Here is a 26,117-nt window from a genome sequence, read left to right as displayed (position 1 = left end):
CCACAGCCAGCATCGCTCTGTATTAGAATACAGCCGCATCATTTTATATTTGTGTGTGCGTGTGTGTGTGTGTGTGTGTGTACTGCTAGGAATTACTATTCAGTGCTAGGCATGTCTGGGCAAATATGGTGACATCTCACATTCCACTGATATTAGCCTTACTACACACACACACACACAGACACAGACACACATTTGAGATTTGAGCATCTGCACAGTAAATACTCACCCGGTCACCTTTTTCCCCTTTAAACCCGGCGGCCGCACCTGAATTTCCTACCTGCAACACACACAGGTCAAACACAGTTACACACTCATAGTCTTATAGTCTCATCATGTTTAAATTTAGAGAAGTGAGAGTAAAGATCAGTGATCCTTACATTTGCTTCCCTATTCAGGAGTAAACAACCAGCACACTACAGACAGACACAGAGAAAGAGACAATCATTATGATTGTGATCAATATTCAATGAAGAGGTTGTGTGTTTTAATAAAAGGACGTTTTATTTAGTAAACGTCTTGTTGTTTCTGTAGTCACCAGATGGTGGCACTGTTACACAAAACTACACTGAGCATCCTTCCCTGTGCTGCTACAGTATGCAGTTAAAAAAGGATGAAAAGGTGGGTAGGTGGGCATGCACGCACACGCACACACGCACTGACACATGCACACGTTTCCCATGGGAGATGGATATCAATAGGAATGTCTGATTCCCACAGCACAGGAGTGAGCAGACCAGCTGCTCCTCACAGGAGGGCACACACACACACACACACACACACAGGCACACACACAGGCACACACACAGGCACACACACACAAAGGCATGCATACGCACGCACACACACACACACCAAATAAGGACAACCATTATAAATAACTGAAGCATTTTTAGAGGAAGCGGGTAATTAAATCTGAAATCCCCCCACCCGGTGTTTCTGGGAGCGTTGCTTTCACACACCAGGAAGTATGCATACATTGAAGCTACAACTATGAACTTGCTGAGACGACGACAAAGGGCCAGTAACAGTGCAGATATGATGTGTAACACCCACCCCCCCTCATACATGCTACAAATCTATCAGTGGCTGGCTCGAGCTGCAATGATGAGTCACTGTTTCCAAGCTCGTCTCTGACCGGAGGCTTAGTCGAGTCCTCATATAGTTCCAGTTAAAACCTCAGCGGCCTTGTCATTGTTTTGCCTCTTCTACAGATTGTTGGAAAGCAGAGGAGTATCTCCCTATTTATATAGTTCTTGTCTTGTTATGCAATCATACACCATGTTAGGTTTGGTACTTTTTGGTACTAGTTGGGCGGCTGTGGCTCAGGAGATAGAGCGTCTGTCCTCTGACCAGAGGGTCAGTGGTTCACAGCCGATCTCTATTTCATATACTGATGCAAAAAATTGCCTGTGAAGTGCTTCGAGTAGTCATAAAGACGAGAAGAGTGTTATATAAACAGAGATATATACTTTGTTTTGCAGAGTTAACATCATATTGGCCATTGCTAACTTATGAGTGAGTGAATTATTTCTTAAAAATGGAATCTCTTTGTAAATATATTAAATCCTTATATTATATATGGCATGGCAGAACATCGCAGAGACTCTAGAGAGCAAAAATAGTGAGGTTCATTTTAAGGTTTTGTCAATTTCATAAAAATATATTTTTTTAGCATATTCATTTCTTATTTTTTGGCCACTTGGGGGCAGCGTAACAGCGCAACAAACATTTGAGAAACAACCAGGAGAGAAGACTTTACTTTCATTATATACTTTTATTTTACTCAGATCCGTCTGTTTGTTTTGTATTGAATTACTGTAAAGGAAAAAGTAAATATCGTCTTCTACTTCCTCCTCCTCTTATTCTTCTTTTTGTGTTTGATATTGTCATTATTATTAGTATTAGTAGTAGTATTAGTAGTACTAGCAGTAGTAGTAGAAGTAGTAGTAGTAATAATAGCAAACAGTACTAATTGTAGTAGTAGAGGTAGGAGTAGAAACAGTAGTAGCCGTGGTGTAGTGTTTACCAGCTAGTTCCTAGATGTTTAAACACTATGCAGACAGACAAATGTTTTGCTGACAGCTTCCCCTACGTTCACCACTACAAGTCGTATACAGTGTTTGACAATACAAATATAAAGGTATCCTTTTTCATGATTAGTTTCCCAGTAAACAGTTGAAATGTTGGCACAAGTATCCTCATTGGTCGTGTCACATTTAAGCATTCAGCATCCAAATGCTGTAAATAGGCTCAATATTCTAAAATCCAGCATTTCAATACACAGATACTCAGTCTTCGTTATGCATGCCAACGCTGTTGCTCATTTATTAGCTTAAGCATCTCAAAACACTAAACAAGATCAAGGCTGAATTTATGGCGCCAACATCCTGTCAGTGAGGGAATGCTTTTTTTGGTATTTAAACATCCCAGTGGGCTCAAGTTTTGGCATTGTCTCTCTGTCTGCCAGATCTCGACACAACAAGGGCAAGGCCCAGCACATAACTAATGAAAATCTAACGCTGGCGTAAACATAAATTCACAATCCTCCTGGGTGGTAATCCTCAAAATCAATGTAGAGCTGTTGCCACTTTCTCAAATGCGGGATAACTTTCTGTGATCTAACAGAAGAGACAGAAAGTATAGACTCTGGGACTTTATATTTGGATGAGCCTCTTCTGTTAATAGATTCCTGCTGATTGGTGGAGCTGAGCCTTTTGACTCGCATTACCAAGAGGCCAGTGATGAAGCAGGAAAAAGCCATAAAGGAATAGCTGAAGCGGCATGACATGAACACTGTGATGAATACTGATATCTGACTGAGCTTTAGAATGGTGCGGCAGAAACCACATTTACCCGTTATCCAGATCATTTATTACCATAGTAATATTAATAAATAGGCCTGCCTGGTGTGATTGTCAGCGTTGGAATTGCAATGCATAATATCATGATATCAGGTTGTATTATCACTGGATTCCCAAGGGTGCCATGCCGATTTTTTAACCTGAAAGGACGGCCGCCTGTGTAATTTGACCAAATTAAATTCACAGCACAGAAGAAAAGTCACTTTTTAGTTCTTTGTGCCCCCAGTGGCGGGGTAAGCAGAGCGCTCAACCCAGGTAATAACCTACATTGAGGAAGTCAGGGGACAAGGCCAGCTGCATTAGTAAGCACACACAGGAGCAACATAATGAAGCGTCTGGAGTTTTGTATTCTATTTGTGAACAGAGCATGCCTATTGTAGGTGAATGACAAAATTAATAGGCAACAGCAACACCCGACTGAGACTCGATGCATAATGAGGTGTAAATCAGCCCTCAGTCAGTCAGCAGGCTGGGTATGTGTGAGGGAGGGAGGAGGAAATAGAGATAAGCTATTTCTTTTTCTCACCCCATGCACAACATGAATAAACAAAATGTAAAGACTCACACACATGCACACACTAGGCCTGTCTTCCTATTTGAATCTTCAAAGTCTCTTTATCAATCCAATGCTAATCCTAGACCCTACTTCAGGATGCACTGGGTTAAAGCGAGTGCACAAATTGGACTTCATTCACTCTGGGGTCTCCAGTCCCCCCCTCATCTGCTCTTATCTGGACTTCAGGAGGAAACCCATGCAAATGTAGATTTTGGAAACAGGGACTTTCTCTTGATATGAAGCGACAGTCTTGGTCCGAGCCTCAGTGCTGTCCCACAAGACGCATTAGAAAGTCAATTTAGTGGAAGCCAGTGCATGGGTGTGAACTGTGAGGCTTACTTTCTCTGCCAGATCCTTGGACGCAAAAATCTCCTGGGGTAGAAAAAGAGAAGAAAAGAACAAAGAGAGAAAAAACATTATATTTATTCCCTTTCAATCATAACGTCAATGTTGCTTCTTCTTTCGGCTTCACTATGGTGCATGACTGGTTTATGTCAGTTTATAGACACTATTAGTGATGGTTTCATGGCCAACCCTGGCTCAGCTGATATCCAGACTCAGGCATTGAAGGCCATTCACAGAAATATCTTTTAGTCTGGTTTTCTACAATTTGGCAGCACTCTCATATGTCACAGCCACATTTTTCATGAAATTAAATTAATCTTCAGTTCTTAAAGGTACAGTGTGTAGAATTTTGTGATATCAAGTGTTGAAATTTCATGTTGCAGCTGAACACCCCTCACCTCACCCTCCCCTTCCAGACATGAAAAAGAACTTGTGGTAGCCTTTAATTGTCATAAAAACTCAAAAGGTGTTTAGTTTGTCCAGTCTGGACTAATGTAAAAAGTATTTAAATATAAAGGGACTTTCTGGGGTAAAGAAAACTACAATTCATACAATTTAGATGAAACGAAGTAGTGAAAACATAATGAGGATTATTCTACATTAAATTTCTGTCAATAGTTCCCTTTCACCTAAATCTTACACACTGGACCTTTCAATATTACAAACTTTGAGCAAATACGTCACATTCCCAATCACTAGCAGCTTGGCCATTGCTGGAATTGCATCTTTCTCCATAACATCAATGCCATATAACATCTTTGGCATGAGGAAGCCGTTTTTGTCCTGTTGCATGTGTTGCCGTTACAATTTATTGCGTCAGACAACAAAGATGGGACATAGAAGGGTCATCTTGGCTCAGCACGCAGGTCATTAAGAGTTATTCTAAGAGGGGAAAAACAGATGAAAGAGGGAGAGTAGAGAGGGTGCTGTGTACCTCATGAGCCTTGAGGCAAATGAAGAGATGGACCCAGCTGTGCAGGGTTACAAATCAGAAAAAAGTCAACACAAAGCGAAACAAACAAGACAAACAGAAAAAAAAGAAAGAAAAAAAGATGGAAGGGGGACTGGAAAGCTGTATGGAAACAATTTGTTCAAGTCAATAGAAAACACTGAGGCGAGGGAAATGAGACAAAAAGAAGCCTTTGGGTCTTCTGACAACAGGATGACCTTTCGGCTGGGAGCAAAAAAAGGAAAAAAAAAAAGATTTACAGTGCTGGAGGATAAGAAACAGTGCGGGATAGATTTGTCATACTGGAGGAAAGCAGAAACTCCTGTGACCCAAACACAAACACAAAGCACTGGTACACACACATCTGCATCAAATCAGATTCTACAAAGGCAGATTGTTTGACGTAAGAAGAAGATGGACTTTACTACTGTTTGTCCAATAAATTCATTGTTGATTGTTAATTTCTGATTTTAGTGGAGAAGAAGACCATGCATACTGTCAGGCTCATAGAAAAGCTTCCTATTAATTCTGGTTCACCATTGTTCAATTAAAAACTTTTTCATTTTACTATAAATCAGAAATTATTGTTGGGGTCTTTTTTGATTTTCATTTGGTGTTATAGACTTATTGTATTGGCTTCTGCCCTGTTATATTTTACATGTTTTTTAATCACTTTGTTAAGGACTTTGTAACTTTGTTTTGAGTGCTGTATAAATAATTATTATTATAAAATTTATTATTTGGAGAAATGTGTACAAAATGATGAACAAGGCATCTAAAATAAGTCTATTTAATGCAATGGAGCAAACTTTATAGAGAGCTTTTCAAAAAAACGAATTTCACGAATTACAGAGTGCGGTTATATATGAAAATACTTTTACTGGAATCAAGAAATGTAATCAGTAGTTTTAAAAGAGGACACTGAGGTAGCATGTCTGTTTCCCAAGAAAAGCATATTTCACAGCAAATGCCACACTTCCCTCTGTTTCAAGGTTTGCACCGGGGACTGCGAGAACAGCTGGTCTGCAGATTTGAGAGAATGAGCAGAAACGTGAGGGGTGAGAAGGTCGATAATGTAAGACGAAGCAAGGCTGCTCAGTGATTTAAAAAAACAAGCAGATACATTTTAAAAATCAATCTTGAAAACCATGGGAAAACAATGAGGCGAGAAAAGTGCTCATATTTTCTTTCTCTTCTTAGAATCCTCAGCTGCAGTATTTTGGACAAATTGGGCATAGTTGAAAGATTTCTGGGGCAGTCAGGCAAATAATGAGTTACAGGAATGTGAATGGCCAGAGACAAAAGAAATAGTTAACACTTTTGCCTTAGTATGCAAAAATGTTTTTATCTCATCAATAATATCATAGTTCATTTAGTCATTTTGGTGAAATGTTTGGAAAATTCAGGTCTGAATCAAAGATTACTCCGATTTCAGGCACAGCATTTTCAAAGGAAGGTCAGATCTGGCTTTCAGGGTCCTTTTGTGACCTCCAGGCTGTGAGCGAGGTTACTGGTGAGCTCTGATTAATTTTTGGATAAATAAAATGTATGCATTGTCTGCATACAAATGAAGCAGATAACCTAACCCAGTAGAGAACAGCAAAGAACCACATCCATCCATTATCTTTGACATTGTGCGAGAGGCGGGGTCCACCCTCGCCAGGTCACCCATGGTCAATTTAGAGTCTACAGGAAGCCGGAGTAAAACCCGGAGAAAGCCCAGGCAGACACGGGGAGAACATGCAAACTCCACACGCACAGGGGCCAGGCTGATCCAGGATTTGGACCAGGAACCTTTATGCTGTGAGGAGACAGTACTCAATACTACACCACGGTCCTCTGCCAAAAGGACCCCAGATATAGTGTAACTGAAATAAATTGGGCTGTGAAACTGTGTGTGCTTTCAAAGAAATTGTACATCAATACTTGACCTCAATTTACCCTGGGCTCACTCTAAATCATCTTTCTATATTCCACGTGTGCTCAGTTTAACACGCTGCCACTCACTCACACTTGTGTTATGGTTCGGTAACATCTGGTCTGCACACTGGAATTTTGTATTTCATCATTGACTTACACAAAGCTACACACAGAGATAAAAATAGAAAGTCCTACAGTTACTGTGAGTATTTATGTTCACGTGTGTGTGTGTGTGTGTGTGTGTATCACAGAGCAACAGAGGAAGAGGAGGATAGAAAAGTGTAAAATGAGGACAGGCTCCATTCGCGGCAGTTACACATCTGTGGAATGGTAAAGACTGAAAGAAACGGCGGAGCTGGTGATGTTCCGCATGCCCTAAAACATGGCGCCATGTGAGACTAAACATCTCGATTCACATATTAAAACAGTAAGTCTGAAAATAACCGTTAGCAGGGGAAAAGAAGAAAGAGTGTCAGGTGAAAAAGAGAGAGGAACACAGAGAGAGAGAGAGAGACATTCCTGAGTTATTATAACTGTGTCTGCCTGGAAACGTCTATGGGATTGATTGCTGCGTCCTGGAGTCTGCCAGGGCTCTAAGTTAACACCAGCAAGAATAACTATAGGCCCTAATGAATAGATAATTGGATATAGGTCCCATTAATATGAATGAAGAAACCAGTGGACGTGGAAACAAAAATAAATTGCATTTATGGTATACTGGAAGAACTTCATGTATCAGGCGGCACTGAAGTTACCATAAAACACACAGCGGAAATTTGCGGAGAAACGGCTCCCATGTGTGGCATAAGGCTCTGTATGCAAAGCACTCGACACTTTGAATGATTGCTACCAGCGAAGTTAACTGAACTGAAGTCATATAAAAGTCTGAACCTCTGAAGTGATAAAGACCGCGGCGGAGTCGAAAAACCTCTCGTCTACGGCAGAGCATCAGAGGGGAACAACAACCTCAACTAAGATTTGGTAAAAGTCCTGCAGACCAGTGCTCGCCTGCCAGCAGGAGCATCTCCGACAGCTCACACTGTCTCAGGAACAAAGCTGTTTTCAGAGTGTGTGTCTGTTCCTGTTATGCCTTGTGTCTGATGGAAAACATGTGTTGTGAGAGTTCATGCAGGGAAACAGTTTGTTCAAAAGTTTTTCCCTCAATGTTTAACTGCCTGTCTTTTTTTTCAGTTTAAGGTATTGTGATCTTGCATGTTTTATTCTTTTTTTATCTGTAGGGATGCAGAGCTTTCTTATTCTCGTGTGAGTGTGTTGATGGTCTGTTGTTTACCTGGTGAAACGTGTTTTCCAGCAGGTCATTCTCAGCAGCACGGCGGCTCTTGGGAGCATCAGGAGGGCACTGTAAGCACACAGCAGAAAGATCATTTAAGACATCGTAAAAGGCCACTTTGGTGATTTCAAACCCGCATCGTGTATTATTCATACAGAATCCCCTGCATATTTTTGCCTTATTGCTGGTTGATATGACAGAACGTCACATGAGGCACACAGATACAGCTTTGCATGGCATGTTTATTCTCAAAGATAAATATCGTCTTGAAGGCTGCGCAATAACCATCATTAACACACATCATTTAATGTCTTGGTGCAGAGCGCATGATGCACTTGTGCAAATGAGGCATGAATAGAAGGGTGGAGAATGTGTCTTAGACCACTTATGTTTCAGATGAAACGTCAATCTGCTGTCACGTTGGGGATGCATCATGTGTACACATGCTAACCAGGACCCCCTTGGACCCCTCCTCGCAGTGGCTGGCTACTCCATGTCGCAAAAACACAAAGATGGTTCACCTGCTAGAAACCAGCATGTTGTCTGTCGGTGCAATCAGTGCAACACTTCATGTGTTTTCTCATCAATCATTTGTCACCGAACACTGAAGAGGACTCTTCACCCTCTAACCAACAGGACACAACCCAGCTGAACGCACAAACAAACACTGATGAGTATGACTGATGGGCACCTTTCTCTATTGAAGCCGAAGCTAGTTGTATTTATGTAATCACAACTTACTAATCAAAAGCCTTTAATTAGTCTCAAATAAAGTAGACTGGACTAAAAGGAGTGAACAGCTGTTTACCAGCATCTGGTACTAAAACTAACATTTGCTCATTTGCTAGGAGTGACATCAGTGATACAGAATTTTGGTCATAAACCTAATGCGCAATTTGTGCTGCAGGATCATTTATATTTCCTTCCTAGTAACTGCAGTTAGTACAGTTGCTGCATTATAACTGTTGTGGAAATGCCAGAGCAACCAGGACTGTTGTGTGTGGATCCTAAAGACCATGCAGAGGCACAACAGCTAGGGGAATTTCACAGTCTTCTCCAGGAGCACTACCTGAGGCTGATCCATGAGCAGTTTGAAGATCTGCTAGCTTGGGTCGGTGCCAGGACCTAAAAAAACCATTTGTCTCATTCACAAAATTTGCTTCTGTTTGCGTCTTTGCATGGACTCTGTATGAAATCTGATGACCTGATGATGGCACTAGATTAAAGATTCATCCTGAGATGGCAAAAATACGAAAATCACATGTTGAACACAGCTGAACACCTCGAAAACACCAAATCCACTGAAATGTTTTATCCCTACCACCCAGTCCCAAACTATACAATGTACAGTATGCCCCATATACCATGAAATACTCCGATGTACTACAGAGCTCAGACCACACGTTCAGAGCTATCAGATTTGTCTCATCTTTTTGTGTTTGAAGACACTGGATCCTTCATGAGTGTAAGAGCACACAAGTCCGTGCCTGTGCAGGCATGCTCCCCCACTCCTCATCTCAAATTGAAATGCAGCTTGGAGGGAGCCCTGCAGCACATACGCCTTAAGCAAAGGAGAAGAGAAAAATCTTTACGGCAACCGGTCCTTCCTCCAGAGGACTGTACAGACTTCAGAAGCAGCCTCTCTCTTTGGGGCCAGGTTTGTAAGAAAAACAAATTTGAGTCTAAATCCGTCAGTGTGTAATCAGATTTGTGAATATGTGAAATAATCTCCAAATGTGTATTTAGATTTGTCAATGTGTACATGGCTCTGCAAATCTGTATTTAGAATGTGTATGTTAACAGATCTGAAAATATGTATAAAAAACATCAGCAAATACATATTCAGAATCTGTGTGTGTAATTGGATTTGGAAAAATGTAAAGGAAATATTTTCAAATAAATATTGAGATTTGCAAGTGTATTTATATCTGTAAATGTCTGTTAAGGCATACATGGAGATTAAGCTGAGAAGTAAGTATTCTGCTTCAATAGCTGAAAATAAAGACTCAGATTGTCTTTTTTTTTATAAATTTGCAAATCCGCTCACACACGCGGGTTTTAAAAACAGATTTGCAGATCCATGTACATATTCACAAATCTCATTACACATTTGGAGATTTTTTTAAACATTCACGATTCACTGATTACACACAGGTGGACTGAGAATCACATTTGTCAATAGTTTTGCTACAATAATGTTCCTCTCTCCCTTATTTGTACCCCTCATATAAAACCATTCCTCAGGTAGTGGAAGAAAAAAGTAAAAACCATTCATCAGGTAATGAGAAAGACACATGCACACACACAAAAACACAGAAGCACCGACACCCTGGAGAATTGTGACAAATAGTTGGCTGAGCACAAAACTGCCTTCAGGCTTAAAAATAAACCCAAGAACCGGCTGTTGGTGTTTCATCCCGTACCTGAACAATCACTTGCTCTTTTTTTTTACCTGTCAAACATAGAAAATTTCTTGTTGTAATTATGTCCAGTGAAACTGTGTTGTTTGATCAGAGTCTTTTTTTTTACGCCTGCGAGCAGTAAGTGGACAAAACTGCAGGTTCAGAAAATAAGGCAACGAGAGAAAATAGAAGTATAAAGAAAAAAGAAATGGAGTAGATAATTGCATTTCTGAAGCAGCAAGAGAAAGCAAGTGATGCTTTCAATTAGGTGTTTAGACACTGTAGGAGTACAAACAATATTGGCGCACCACAGTGGATGTGACATAATAGCTCACAATGGAATTACTCTAAGCCCTAGTCAATTTGTTGACATAATGCCCGATGTTAACAAAGCCTCAGAAGAACTTTTGCTACCTAACATAATAAGACAAGGCTTTCTTATTTGTGGAAATCTAAGAGTAATTCATGGATTGCTTTACATTAATAACTCTCCCTGTATATCCGAATCTGGGGGCAGGGAGCTAAGTGTGTTTTCCTTTCCTTTCCGACCATTTACACAGTTGGAGCAAAAAAGACAAAGGGATGCATATTTATGTGATTATGTCTGCGGAGCAAGTTTATGGTGTTTAATTCTCATCATGCAGACACAGCTTCTTCCTGCAGCTGTTCCATAGAAACAACGATGGCCTTTACTGTGAAGCAGCTGTAACAAGTGTCAAGTTAAGCTGATAATATGTTGCTGCGGTGGGAACGCAGCACCTTATATGACGCCTGTCCAATTCTGCCGATAGCACCAATGGGAGGTTTTATGGTAAATTTTGCTCTACAACTCGCCAATGGGACCAGCATTTTTCGAGGGGGGGGGTAGGCTGGATATAGGGCAGCGCAGTCAGGACCACTTTAATCCTAATTAATTTGATTTCAATAATTATAATCAGTTAGATTTGGCGGTGTTCCTCTGTTCTGGGACCTCCCTGCTCTTCCATGTGCATATGCCTGGAAAGCCTAAAGCAGGGAGAGCATCCCTACTCATTCATTGGCCTTCATGGCGAGTGAGGCAGGGGGAGAAGCAGCTAAAAGACTCCCGCACAGAACAAAGCAGGCATCAATGATAACATATGACAGTGGTAAGATTCGGTGTGAAAAGGGGGTGCTGGGGTGGAGGTGGTGTAGAGAAGTAGCTTTGCAGTGTGTGAAGTCTGTCAGTCTCACCCGAGCTCCAGGTATCTCGCAGCAGGCCTCCTGAATGGCGAGGGTTGGATCACAATACAGCATCACCTGCTGAATGTCCATCTGAAAAAGAAAAGAGCAAGATAAGGGAGAAGAAGAGATTGTGAAATATTCCACAGGCAAGTCTTTATAAATCCTCTGCATTGTTCGGTAATGTAAATGATGCAGATGAGGCTGTAAACAAAGTTGAAAGACTATTAATTTCTCAATTATATAAATTATTAGGAAAGCACTTAGTCGGAAGCTTTTACGTGTGTGCATGTGTGCATGTGTGTGTGTGTGCATGTTTGTATGTGTGTGTTTGCATATCCTTAGTTTTAAGACCATTAGAGAGAGGCCATTTTAGGAAATGTAAGGCGTTTTGTCTAATCCTCACTTTTACACACCTTTAAAAAGCTGTTCAAGGTTTAAGACATGGTTTTATGATGGTTAGAATTAGGTTTGGGTCTGGGTAAAGGTCTGGGGGAAGCATTATGTTAATGAATGTCCTTGCAAAGATAGAAGAACGCTCCCTCCCCGGGCTGACAAAAGACCCTACCTGCTTTCTAAGTAGGCCAGTTAATTGATCATCAAATAGTAAGTGCTTGGATTACCAGGTCTATTCATCGCTAATAGTCCCAATTCACTTCAGGCCCATTCTGCCAGGTAGTCCCCTCGCTTTTTTTAATCAGGATTTAATGAGATTGACTCAAAGAAAACAGCAGCTCAGGGCCACAGCCTATAGTCTGCAACATAAACACATTTACACAAAAATGAAAACATACACATCCTCGCACAGAGAGAATTTATTATTTCAGTATAAAGGCCATCATGGGAGGCTGGTTCAAAGAAAACATTTTACTCTGTCCTCTCTGCTGTAAGCATTGCTCTATAAGGGGAAGAAAGTCTACGCCATTAAAATTCTATATGCCAAGGGTATACTGGATAGCATTATTCAGCAAATATCTACCAAACCATTCTCTTTGTTAGAGATCCAATAAGGAGATCTGGTTTATTCACACCACTTATGCAACAGAGAGCTTAAAGGTCACCACGTTTTCAAAGAGTAAGTGTAGATGACATTTATACTGATCTGCCTCAACATTAAACCCAGTTCCAGGTATAATTGTCGTAGCTGATCTTCAGTACTCAAGGAGAGGCACACAATATAGTCAATCACACAAGGCATTGTGTTTTTAATTGTGCCCATGTTTTTAGGTCTAAATTTTTGGATGCAATAGTTTCCCTCATAACACAGAAAATGCATAAACTGAACTATGTTATGCTCCACTCCTTTAAGTCTGGTTTGTCTGTTACTCTTTGTTCAAATTTGGCGTTTGACACTGTCGACCTCAGTGTTGACTCAATTTTAATCGACTATTTGGAAAAGTGGGAAGGCAGTAGACAGGCATTGATTGGTTATTTATACAAATCATTTATGTCGATCTTGAGAAAGCAGTTATTTCATCCCTGAGCTGTTGGTCTCATGCTCGCCTTCAGCCAACAATAACCAAACTTTATTTTGTCCAGGCATCTCAAGCTGGACAAATTTAGTGTAGCTTTTAGCTATTAGTATTATTATTATTATTACAATACCTGCACAGGCGCAGCATCAGAGGCCCGCATGGCCAGCAGAGTGTGTCCGTCAGTGGCCACAACTCCATGGGGCTCCAGGGGCTTGGTCTCAATGGACCTGCAGTCCACGTGAAGGGAGGCGACCCCTTGTTGCACGCTGAGCGCCACCTTGTGCCAGCTCAGGTCCATCAGTGCCTCCACCCCCTCCCCATTGAAAACACAGCTCACCAGGTCGGCATCAGCATCTACCCCTTTGGCTCTCAGTGACAGGGTGCCGTCGGGGCCACTGAGGTCCACAGAGAGCTGCATTTTGGGAAGAGATGTGGGGGTGGAAAGGTCAGAGGAAAGTGATGTTTGAATATGCAAAAATGCTAATGCAACAACAGTGTGTTCAGTATGCTGGCAAGTGAGCTCAGGCCAAGTGACTAAGAAAATGTACTGTATCTCAAGTTGTTTGAGTGGAAGTCGCTTCAGAAAACAGCTAATATGTACACGCTGCAACTCCCTAACAAAGCTGTAGAACACAGAAGCAAAGATAGGGTAAAGGGAAAGACATATTAATTACACACGTACACAGAGCAGCCAATCAATCACTACTAATGAGGCAGCGCAGGCTCTATCCATCATACACATTGAGTATTTAAATCTGGTCACAGACTTGAAGTGATTATGGCGACTCTGCGGGACTCCAGTGCTTCATCATGGAACACACATGAATAACAATGAAGGTGAATGAAAGAGGAGAGCGGAAGATGATTGAGGGAAGAGCGACAGCAAGACAGTGAGCAAGAGAGAGAGAGAGCGGGACAAGATGAAGAATAAAAGAGGACAAAAGACGTGTGGAATGAAAAGGGGGAGAGAATTGAAAAGGTGTCACAAGAGAGAAGAAATCGAAGGCGAAAGTGGATGACTATGCAAAAGAGATGTGAGAGGCAGCGGCAAGAATGAATAGACAAAAAGTGAGATGACTAAAAGGTGAGAGACCAAGGAAGAGAGTAAAGGGAAAGAGGGAACATCATAAGGGAGGGATAGTGAAAAAGATGCAGGGATATGTAAAGCAGGCAGTATATGGAAACAAGAGCGTGAGGTGCACCTGTGGGTATCCCTGCTGATCAGATATCTGGAAGAGGTAGGTGGTGTCCCTCAGGGCGGCCTTTTTTAAAGCCAGGGTGAAGATCAGGGTGTACTCCTCTGGTAAGCCATATGGGAACACCTGACTGCAACACAGAAATTCACAGAGGTCAGGAACACAAAGTTTAAAGCACCAATAGTTCATATTTATGATGAACACACAGGGAAATAGTGAAGAGCAAACAAGTCTACACATGATTGTCTAGTTCTTGTATGTATAATAAGTAAAAAAATATTAAAACAAATCCTAACATAATGGGTTATGACATTTTGAATAACTGTTTAAAAGTGTCTGATTGAAATTTTACTCATGGCTAGTAAAAAAAAGAAACTGGCACAAAACTGAACCCCCAGGGAAAGAACGCTGGTTTGAAGTTATCCAGGAGAGTTATGTCACATGTCTTCCCAAAGTCCAAAGACATACAACTTGGGTTAATTGGTGTGAATGTAAGTGTGAATGGTGGGAGGTTGTCTCTATATGTCAGCATGGGATAGCCCTGGGATACAGTGATCTAATTATTCATGGTGTACCCCATGTTTCGCCCAAAGTCAGTTATGATTGGCTTGAGATAACGAATTGATGGTGGAGACCAAAACCAGAGCTAAACAGAGTAAATACTGGAATTTGATTGGTCGTGGGGACATACCCTCAGCTCAAACTGCGTGCCATAAGTCGCTTGGTATCTGCCGGATGTGTTAAGAATTTGCTAATGTGTTCATGTAAAATCCAGGATTTATGAAGCTTGACAAAGTCTCTTAAATATCTCAGTCTCTCCTACTTGGATTTTGACTTATACTGCTGTTTTAATATGTCTCTTCTTAGAGAGAAGTGCGATACTAAATCTTTGGAATACCCTTTAAATGTCTAGCGACAGTTATCTCTGAGACCTTAATAAAATAGAGTATATCGCCATACCACTCGAATTGAACCATTTCCATTCTGCTACAGCACTTAAATTTTGTGTCAAGAACTGTATGTAAAAGTATATATGTTTGAACATGTGTAGATAAGTATATGTGAGTATGTGTGAGGATAGTATGTACAGTATGTACAGGAAAAGTGTAAATGTATAACTGAAAACGTGATACCAATCACATGTGTATTGTGTGTTAAAGAGAGTCCATAGAGAGACCTAACATTATATTTAATTAGGCTTTGGCCCCATTAAGATAACTTTTGGGTTCACATACAGTATCTTCTTTTAAATATATATATAAGAGCAGTGACAAATTCATCTAATGTGTTTCTGGGTTTTCCCTCTCCTGTGTGAGTATTTTTATTTATATATTCGGTGCCTGTTTTTTCTTCCCCCTATTTTTTCCATTTCCCTTTTTCCACCACAACAGCCAGCAGTGCAATGCAGCGCTCGCTGTGTGTAACCCACTGGCATTAATTTTCAGAGCAGATACGGTCCTGCAAGCCTCATCCCTCAGCTTTGGTCAAGGGCATCTAAACACACAAATAAATACACACACAAATATTCACTGCATGTGTAGATGTATTGAGAGATGAAAGGTTCACAAACACGCCCAGTGAAATTCATGCTCACTGAGATGGTGAGCACTGAAATATTCTCTCATGCTCTTATTCTTTCTCTCTCTTTCTTTGAGCGTGCACACACACACACACACACACACACACACACACACACACACACACACACACACACACACACACACACACACACACACACACACACACACACACACACAAACACACACACACCTAATTGTTGATGCTGGCAGCTGGTTTCCCACTCCTAGAAGTGGGGTGACAGCGATTTATGACTGAGGGAAGATCCAAGGGAAAACATCCAACTACCGGATGTCAAAACAAAGAGAGGATGAGGAGGAGAAAAAGGTGAGAGAGAGAAAACATTGAACCAAAAGACCTGGAGAGAGGATGATATTAATAAAAGGAAAGATAGAAAAGGGGAGAGAGAGGAGAGTAAAGCAAGGGATCAAGAAATTCTGGGTATCGTAGGAGAATGCGTGAGAGTTTGATATTAACAAATCCATTTTGCAGTATGTAGGTAAACAATAAGAGTGAGGAAAGAGAAGGTGTCTGCTGGAAAGACAGACGTAGAGAAAGAGGAGAAAGAAAGCGAGAACCCAATTTTGAAAATAGAGTTGTTTTGCTGTCGATTAGTAACATGAGCTGCAGGGCACAAAACCACTCACAAACTATTGACTTTTAGGTTGAAAGAAACTCACCTTACCTCTTCCATTTAGTTGCCATCGATAATACATAACACCCCATGCAACCACCCACACAAATATGCAACGGGGAGATACTGTACTGTAAATCACTCAGTATGCACCAGACACATTGAGATCTAACCTCTCCCAACTCTATGAGAAACTTCATTCTGCGTCACTTGTTAAAAAAAGGAGAGAAGGAAGAAAGTTGGTGTGAGCCAAAGAGGCACAGGGGAAGAGAGGGAGAGGAAATCTAATGTTGAAAAAGCAGATCTCTGGTTTAAGATGGGAAAAGCACCTAGAGAGGCTATGTACTCTATTTGTGTGGCCTTCGGTGGAGAGCTTGGAAAAAGATGGAGAGTCTTTCCATGTCTGCATTATAAACAGATAAATTAAATACACAATGTTTTTACACATTGCAACATTTTCCCTTTGTCTATCTATGATTTCTTGTATGTAGGCTATGTATGTATACAACTTTAGAAAGACAATTACCTTAGCAAACAACAACATTTACCTCAATAATCCATCCATGCATCCACTGGTATTTATGGTTTATTCATGCTATCACCCCTGGTCCAAGCCTTTTTTAGGCCCTGAGCACAATTTTATATTTACTTGTTAAATCCTGAGAGGGTAAATATGGAAATGTATATAGCAGAGTTCAATCTAAGTGGCATGAATAATTGTCTCTGGGTTTTCTGGTTGCAAATCTCAGAATGTAGATTTTCAGTAAACTTGATATCAAGTATTTGTGTTCTGATAATCTGACTAAAATTTTAAATTGCAGGAATAAAACTGCCCAATATTCAAACAATGGTAAAAGTCAACATCCTTGCAAGCTTGTTTGAGGCTGGAGCACAGCAGAGCTTTGAGCTAAACGCATTTGTTAGCACGCGAACATACAAGTGTTTACCAAGTTCACCCTTTTAGTTTGCTATATTAGCATGCTTACATTGGCTTATCCAAACTTAAAATCCAACAATTCAGCAAAAGGCAAACATTTTCCAAGTTTGACAGAAATGAGCTAATGAGCCAAAAAAATCATCTGGGTCAATAAAGGTTGATATAAATTATACAAGATCACAGACCAAAATCAGCAGCACTGACTTTAGACAGGCTTGTTGTTCCTCAAGTTCAACATTAGTCCGACTGACAATCATCCCTCTTTTGCAGATGTAAGCTGAATTATTTTTATAAAAAGTAAAGTGACTCATATCCCCAATGTACCGACTGGATTTACTCTCTAAAAATAAAATGGCTCTCCTTAGCTTTTCTTTATCCCACTTTTTCTGATTTCATGACCACAGTTATATATTTAAAGGCAACGAAGACCTCACCTTTGTTCTCTTATAATTTAATAAACATTTTGTTAATCTTTTAAATTGTACAGTCGTACCTATTAACTAACTTCAGAGTAAGAGAGCGGCAGCAAAATGCGTTAATGTGAAAAATAAATATAGTGCTACCTTTGCGGTGTGATAATAAGTGTTATGTTCATTTAATACATTTCACTTCGGTCAAAAATAGTTGTGAACTTGGCCTCATATGCCACAACATCACAGAATTGCTTCCTCTCTCACCCACACACACGCTGTAGCTGCTGCATAAAGGAAACAGACTCCAGGCAATCAGCTCGTATCCTGCTGAAATTAAAATGCCGGCTATGACTGGTGATCATTTCACAGCAGACGACTGTGACAGGCGAGGGGACAAGTAGCTTCATGTCGCTGTCACTGTGTTAGCTTGGATTAGCTGAATGGTTTAGCTTCTGATACAAAGCAAAACAGCACTTTACAATTACGGTGCTTTACAATTACCATACACACATCGAGTGAAGTTTGAAGTAGTTTCAGAAATTCAGTAAATACTCTGAGCCCTGCAAATGCAGATACACTGTACATACACTCACACATGCAGATTTTACAATCCCACACACATGCACACGAACAACATGCCAAGTGTACAAACAGCAAAAAGCCATAGAGCAAGCCTGAGGGTTGTTGTTCTGATGCATTCACTCATTTCCTGGATTTGAACCTTTAACCCTCATTCCCTCGCCACTACATCCCTTAATCGTCCATCTGTTCTCCGCCTCCACTCTTCCTTTCTTAATGCCTGAAACACTTCGGCACACAGCGATTTAAATAGGCAAACGTGGAAAAAAATCCAAACTAAATAAACAATGAAAAGGAGCATTATGACTAAGTGATGTTGATAGAGAGTCCTCCCGGATTTTTGGCAAGGCAAGGAGGCAAAGGAGAGAAGGCAAATGCAAAAAAAAGCCAACGAGTCTCATCTGATTTTGTTTATAGGACATGGAGTTCTATGTATAGAGAGAAGCAGAACAAAAGGCAGCCGAACAGGCAGGGCTGATGTGCTAACATTGATTATTCTCTGTCTGAGGTACAAAAAAAAAGATGTCACCAAGGTAGTATTCTGCGCTGATAGAACTGACAGCAAAGCTCTCAATGGCTTCAAAATTTCAATAAACGCTGCACGTTACAAAATTCCAAACCAGCGGCAAAGAGGAGATAGAGAGCGGCGTTCCCGTCCTCTCTCTCTTTGGTTAGAGGCAAAAACAAAAACATCTTTGATTTTTCCTCTTTGCTTCCAAAGACACTGAGTTCCTGAGAAGTGACAGTTTTTTGGTGTCCTCTTCCCCATTTTCCATATGAACAACTACTCTCTAAGCCTGTGACAAACAATATATGTGACACATTTAGAACAAAATGTCTCCAAAACCTAGTGTTTTGTAGACAGATTTATTGGGCCTTCAAGCGAGTGGAGCTCACAGCACTGGGCAGAGTGATAAAATACTCCAGGCTGACCCAATTGGCAAGTTCTGAAAAACTGCTTTATCGGTGGGTAGAAAGAAGCTCAGCCGTCTGAAAGTCCCGCTATGATTCACAAGAGCTGAAACAAAAAATAAACGACAACAGAAAGAGGACTGAAAAACAGCCAGCACATAACCCTAGTAAGCACTTGTCCCGCAATTCCCAAAAAACACAATCTGCACCCAACTAGTGTGTAACAACAACATGAAAGCCCAGAAAGCATAACAACACCAATATCATGCTGCAGAGCCATGAGTAAGGAAGCCGTGCTCTGTTGGATTTCATGGCTGGAAGTCTCTCTGCCCGGCAACAAGTTAAATACAAGCCTTTTATATTTGTATTACTCACAATGCATAATGCCCACTAATGCAAGTGTCACTACGATAGATTGTGCACAAGCAAATTGTGTGAATCTTGTAATTATGTCAACTTGTTTAAGTGCGGTCACAACCGGAAAACCAATGGGCTGTTACGGTTCAGTTTTACAAGCCTGGGAAATGAAGTGGTATTTCTGGAAATGTAATCAGAGACTGACCCACAGTGTATGGTTTGCCAAGTGTCTGCTTTTTTTTTTTACACAACCGCCAGTGGACAGTGCTGACACGATGAGTAAGAGTTCAGAGGCTGATCAGCCGCAGGGTGTTCAGTCACTCCGTCTTTCTCTTTGTTCAGAAACAGCATGAAAAGAGAGAGGCCTTCGACATAAGCCAAAAGCTTGGACATCCAGCAGAGAAGTTGCTTTACTTCTCTTCCTGTAATTCACTCTCTGCTTCCTAAAGCTGTATACAGTGTTTATTGCATGTGTTGTGTCAGTATGGAGGAGCCGTGCATAGTGTGGGACAGTTGTGGAGTAAACTCACTCGGTGGGGCGTAGGAGTGCTACCTTGCCCAGGCGGAGGATGATGGGTCCTCGCGGGTTGCGGATCTTCTTGACATCTGGACTCTTGAGCAGGGAGAATCGCCTCACCAGATTAAAACCTGACAAAACAAAGGGCATTCATCAGCACCCACATAAATACAAATCAGAGGAGGATGTATGCCTGCTTTAGTTTGAGTCGGTTCACCAGTGATGTTGTGCCTGGTCGTCTGAGGAAACTTCCACTCATCCACTTGTAAGGACGGGCATTGTACATCTGCAAAAACAAAGAGATGACACTGAGAGTTTTTACGCTTAAAAGAAAAAGTCACAAAGCAAAGAGCAAAATTCCTGGCTTGTGATGCAAGACTTTGGAGAAGTTATCTCGAATCGAACCTTTCACGCTTAATGTGAGGTGAAACGGACACAGTGAGTGCGAGAGAACCAGCAAATTCAAACACACATACGTATGAGAGTAACAGAAATATTGATCTAAAAGGGAGTTGGTGAAGGTTGAAGAGTCAAAAATAGTGTAAAACGCAAGGAGAGAGATGAAATGAGGGCAAAGCTGTGCAGAGAGGAGCACAGCCTCGTCTGACGGGTTGTCTTGTGCTGAGCTTGTCTGTCGCTGTAGCCTACGTTTGATGGATATGTTCTCACCCTGTCAAGGGAGGTTACAGAGAAAAGTGTTGCCTGTCAGAGCGGCCTGCCTGACTACAGGGGGGAGATGGGAGATGTGTGGAGAAAAAAATGGGCTCATACAGGTAGACATGGACCCTGTGAATCACTGTGATCCACAGTAAATTGATCTCTTTGGGGCCAAAGACCACGGCCCAGAGAGTAGTTTTTAAAAAGTGTTTTTGAAGCAGGGGTTTCGCTGTGTTAACAGATATAATCAATAATACTTGATCTTTTTCTCAGAGCAGTGATGCTATATGTAATATAAATTAATAAATATTTGTGGGTTTTCGTTAAACCTTATTCAAGGCTACCAATGAATGGTTTTTTTAATCAGTTTTCCAAAGACAAAAACCATAAAGGTATAAAGATTTCAAGTGCATGTTTATCTTGTCTAACATTACCCAGCTAACTAGCTGTCAAGGGCACCGTCAGCCAACTTTAATATTATGTGTGCATACATTTACCTTTGGAAAAATATCTTTCCAAGACCTGGAACATTGAGGTCAAGTGTGTTGTATCAGATTTCAGAGAGTAACAATAGCAGCTTTGTCCCACTCTTTAATTGGTTTGCAATTCTAAACAAAATATTTGCAATTATTAGTTAACCTTATCCTCCAGGCCTCTCTTTTAAAACTGAAGTTTTGTATTGCACTATAACACTAGGACTGCAGACTAGCTACAGGTTGTAGAATGTGCGAGGGACTGTTTAGTCAACACAATTCATGACCACCCCCTAGAAATTAAAAGCATATTTGTTCAATTTAAATATTAAATTAAAAAGACTTGTGTTTAAATACACACATCATTGTAACTAAGTACGTAATGTTTGAGGATGGAAAGCTTGACAGATACAGCAACATTAACGCTGACTCACACGTATGTGTTGCGTTAAGGCTTGACGGTGCCCGACGCTTGGTACCAGCGCAGTTAGTTTCATGCTCGGGACACACAATATGGTACAGTGCCATTTTAACTATACAATGCTAAAGAGAAGTACTCTGTAATAAAATCTACAACCAGATAAACACATGACATGTTTTAACATGCTGGCTTTGTATCTTCTGCATTAAAGTGATTTGATTGACTGTTTAAAACATGACTTGATTGGCTGGTGCCTCCATTGCACATAAAAGTCAAGATCTATGTGATGATGATGATGCTTTGATTAATGTTAATTATCATTCTAATAAAAATACAGATTAGGTTCTTATTCAGATGCAAGGTGTATTTTATGTAAAGATAAGGAGACAGAGAAGAGTCTGAAGAACAGAGGAACTTTTCTTATACATTGAAAATAATGCATTTCAAACAACATTTATCTTCTGGTCTTATGGATCCAGTGTAATGAAGTTGTTGAGAAATTCTTTGTGATGAAACAGGGAGCGCACTGCAGGGAGAGTTGCCTTGAAGCATGCAAAGGCACTGTCTGCTTCCAAGCACAATTTATCCAGGCTGGAAGTCACATCAAAACGAGGTGAAAGAGTCTCATATAATTACTCAAATAATAAGATCCAACTGACTTTAATTAAGAGTTAGGATTTTAAGGAATTTAATTTCACGGAGGAAGACTCAAGAAAGAATTAAATCACACTTAGCGCCTCATCAACTATTATCAAGTTCATCTCTCGACACCCTGTGGCTTCTGCTCGTCTTGGTTTGAAAACAAAGAGCCCAGCACGCCCCAGTCCGTCTGTACCGCATAGTGTGTCAAAGTCTTATCGCTGTCGAAACTGCAAATCTAAGAGTGGAAAAAGAGATGTCAAACAGTGGTGTCGTGGGACGCTGAAAGGAACTTAAGACGAAGAGTCAAATAAATAGCTTGAATTGAAAGTGACTTCCTGAAAAGGTAACGGATACAACAGGGAGAACGGAACAGAAAACATCAATAGGTTTAGTGTCTTCTGAGCCCTATTACACACACTGTGTCTTACATCCTGTTCTCCCTCACACCACACACACTCACAGACACACACAAGCATACACAAACATACACACATAGTTTAACTGGACTGGTCCTTCTTGAACCTTTATCTGAACTCAGCTCAAAGTACACTTTATGCAGCCTCACACACTCACCTAGCTCTTATCTTCATGTCAAGAGATGGTAAATTCTACCATTCGACACTGCTTACTCTTTCTTTTTTCCTTTATTTTTCATCACATCCCCATTTCCATCAGACAGAATCGAGATTAAGGCTCTGTCAGGAATAGAGAGATCCTGACTGGAGGCAAGTGGGCAGCAACACAAGAGAGAAGTAGGTGGAGAAGAAAACAAAAAACTTGGAGAGTATAAGGAAAGGCAATGGGGGGGTGGTGTTACTTGAGGAAAAGCAACTTGCTGATCCAGAACAGACTCTTGAGGAAATGTTTTTCTTATCAGACTATATTCCAGTCTAACCTAAAGAAATGAAGTTGGCATCCTATATGTGCTGTTGTTTCTTGAATTGCTTTGTTTCTGGCCCACTGAACTATAAGTCTGGACTGCTTAACATATCTGACACTCTAGTTAACTATGTTCCCTTTAGAACACTGAGATCATCTGCAGCAAGTCCATTAGAGGTGCCCAACAACATCCAAATGAAGATCGGAGCTACAGCTTTTATAAATTACGCTGCAAAGTTGTGGAACACACTACTGCTCAGAGAAGTTAGTTCAATAAATGTATTTAACAGAAAATCTCCTTTACTTCAGCCTTTAAAGGTACAGTGAGTAGAATTTAGTGATATCGAGTGTTGAAATTGCATGTTGCAGCTGAAGACCCCTCACCTCACCCTCCCCTTCCAAACATGAAAGAGAACCTGTGGAAGCTTCAGTTGTCATAAAACTCAAAAGGTGTTTTAGTTTGTCCAGTCTGGACTACTATAAAAAAATGGCGGCCTCCTTAGAGAGGACCCCCTCAATGTAAATATAAAGTATTGAAATATAAAGGGTCTCTATATAAAGAAAACAACAATTCATACAATTTAGATTAAATGAACTAGTGAAAACAGAACCTCAGTTTCAGTAGCATTAGCATGGCTGTAGCATTAGCCAGCATGGTAGCATGTTAGGCTAGCACACATAAACTCACATAAACCATTTAATCTTGCAAAAATGTATTTGAACACAGAGTCTGCAACCAATGGTTGAAAATAAACTTTAAGACATAGTTTTATCTCACAAGCATTTATTCAGTGAATTTGGGTGCATGTGTCTTTGGCTGTGATATTCACCCTGCCTCACCTTCACACAGAGTTCCTGGTCCGACTGGCAAACAGGTAGTGGGAGTTTCCAACTCCTTTTGTAGAGGAGGGAATCTGGAATGTACCACATGAAAGCCAGACCAGAGGGGTGTTTTAACTGCTGTCACAGAAATGCTCTTTTCAGTGCCCATAGTGATATTTCTGTGACAGGCCAAGTCAGGTGAAATGCTGATGGGTATATAAATATTTTTTTTATATTTTGTAGAGATTTGTTAATTGATATTTGTCTTTATGTTTTGTCTTGTAAGAGGGGCTTCTGGGATAAAGCCATGATGCTCCTCAGAGGCCTGGAGGCTGCTTGTACTAGAGCCCAAGAGTCACAGGCCTAGTAGTGGTTGTCTTACTATGGTTTGAAGAGTTTTGTTGTCTTTTTTTTACTCTGCACAATTGCACATCTGTCATGGCACCGGACTGCTGACAACAATAACATTTAAGCACCATGTGAAGATTTCTTCTTCCACCATGGGGCTCAATATTACATGCAAAGCTTATCACACGAAATTAGCAGCAAGTGTATTCTTTCTCCGACTGTATAACTGAAATCTGAAGAACAGGTTGAAATCTGTCTGACCTAAGTTTGCCTGTGGGATTATCTCACTAGTAAATGATCTGTTATCCATTTTTTAATCCTAAATCAAGCTAAATGCTGTGTTTACTTGTTAAAATGTCAGAATTTTGCACATACTCATGGGAACTATTTCTGCATAAAGCAGCTCAGTGGATGGATGATATTTTAGTGGACTCCTGCCCTTTGGCAGAGGACACACTGCAGACGTTGAACTCCATTTCCTCTCAAGCTGTGATCAAAGCAACACATTTGCTTGTTGACAAGCTAATTAGCTCAAAGTATGAGTGTCACTCCAGGATCCAGCTAGTAGCTGCATGTAGCCTTAAAGAGATTGGATGGTCTTGGCTGGGTTCACTTCCTCTTTGATCGGTTGTGTTTGAATCTTGCCAAAGCAGGTAATGATACTTCACTGGCAGTCAAGCAGTACACTGCTGCGTGTGCTCCCTCAAGTCTCCCCTTGCCAAACATAAAAATTCAGGAAATATTAGGTCTTAAGCAAAATTTAACACCACTTTTTGATACAAACATACTTACACTTCATGTGGATGGTAAAGTGTGTCAGACACATCTAGAGGATTTAATTATATGTGCCATTATGCAGGAAGTAAGGACACTTTAAACCAAAGACAACACAAAGATACACCAAATTTGTAATATTTATGTGCAAAATCCCAGCTACAATACGGAATGTGACTTTGTTGCATTGTAAACGATATTTCACAAACTTCAGACGGTTTAGGAATCAATAGCCTAATTCATGAATATCATGTTGTGGCCAGAGTTTACTGAAACCGACTGCCTCAGAGTTTTAACTCTGTTTTCATGATAGTGAACACTTGGCAGAGAGCTTTCATTTGGGAGACGAGGTCAGAAGTGGGCTCACGGTGTCAGAGAGTGTGTGGTGTGTGCAGGTGGTTGTTCGATGTGCTTTACAATGTGGCTCTCCAAGATAATTGACCTGGTCTGCTAATCAGCAGAAAGTCAGACTCAGGGGGAGTCGTCTAGGTCTGAGAGCTGTTAAAAACATGCAACATAAGGGAAGGAGAGGGGCATGCTGGCTTGATGAGTCAACGGGATGATTCAATGTAGCCTATCTGGGGGTGAAATGGGGGGGGGGTAAAAAACTGAGAGGGTGATTAAACAAGGGAGGGTAGGAGACAGGGACAGAGTGTGTGTCTCATTCACCCTCTTGGCCAAATGAGACAGACATGAGAGAACATTCCTGGTGGTTTTCCAGAGATAAAACTGCAGTACAGAGGAGGGGAAAGGCTTAAAATGCTGCACTTACAGAAGGATGAGCTCATTCATTTTCCCCTTGTAGGCCTCTGGCCCACATTCACTACACTCTCACAAGCACACACAGACACAGACTGGGCTCAGGACACGCACATTTAAAAGATTTTCGCAACAATAAAAGCAGACACGACATGTAGAAGTCAGCAGTTTTCTCAATAGGGACTGGTATTCATACTGGTTAGTGATGCCTGTTGAG

At 40.8% G+C, this 26,117-nt stretch overlaps 1 protein-coding gene across 3 annotated transcripts in view; it reads right to left on the bottom strand.

The window, feature by feature from the left end:
- col16a1 (collagen, type XVI, alpha 1) overlaps positions 1-26,117 on the bottom strand; it is a 66,393-nt gene that overhangs the window by 31,158 nt on the left and 9,118 nt on the right. For 2 of the 3 annotated variants that reach the window (XM_069515830.1, XM_020090567.2), the window contains exons 3-11: positions 20,343-20,411; positions 20,139-20,256; positions 14,205-14,328; positions 13,133-13,414; positions 11,540-11,620; positions 7,926-7,994; positions 3,760-3,792; positions 381-416; positions 230-280 (exon numbers count right to left, since the gene is read on the bottom strand). In XM_069515830.1, the coding sequence (XP_069371931.1) occupies positions 230-280; positions 381-416; positions 3,760-3,792; positions 7,926-7,994; positions 11,540-11,620; positions 13,133-13,414; positions 14,205-14,328; positions 20,139-20,256; positions 20,343-20,411 (863 nt within the window). The remainder of the gene's footprint in view (positions 1-229; positions 281-380; positions 417-3,759; positions 3,793-7,925; positions 7,995-11,539; positions 11,621-13,132; positions 13,415-14,204; positions 14,329-20,138; positions 20,257-20,342; positions 20,412-26,117) is intronic. The other variant, XM_069515831.1, reaches the window with a different exon arrangement.

This window comes from Paralichthys olivaceus, chromosome 20 (genome assembly GCF_024713975.1).
Source record: "Paralichthys olivaceus isolate ysfri-2021 chromosome 20, ASM2471397v2, whole genome shotgun sequence".
In the NCBI taxonomy this organism is placed as follows: Eukaryota; Metazoa; Chordata; class Actinopteri; order Pleuronectiformes; family Paralichthyidae; genus Paralichthys; species Paralichthys olivaceus.
The sequence above is the reverse complement of the archived record's forward strand: the minus strand, read 5'-3'. Positions and strand labels throughout refer to the sequence as shown.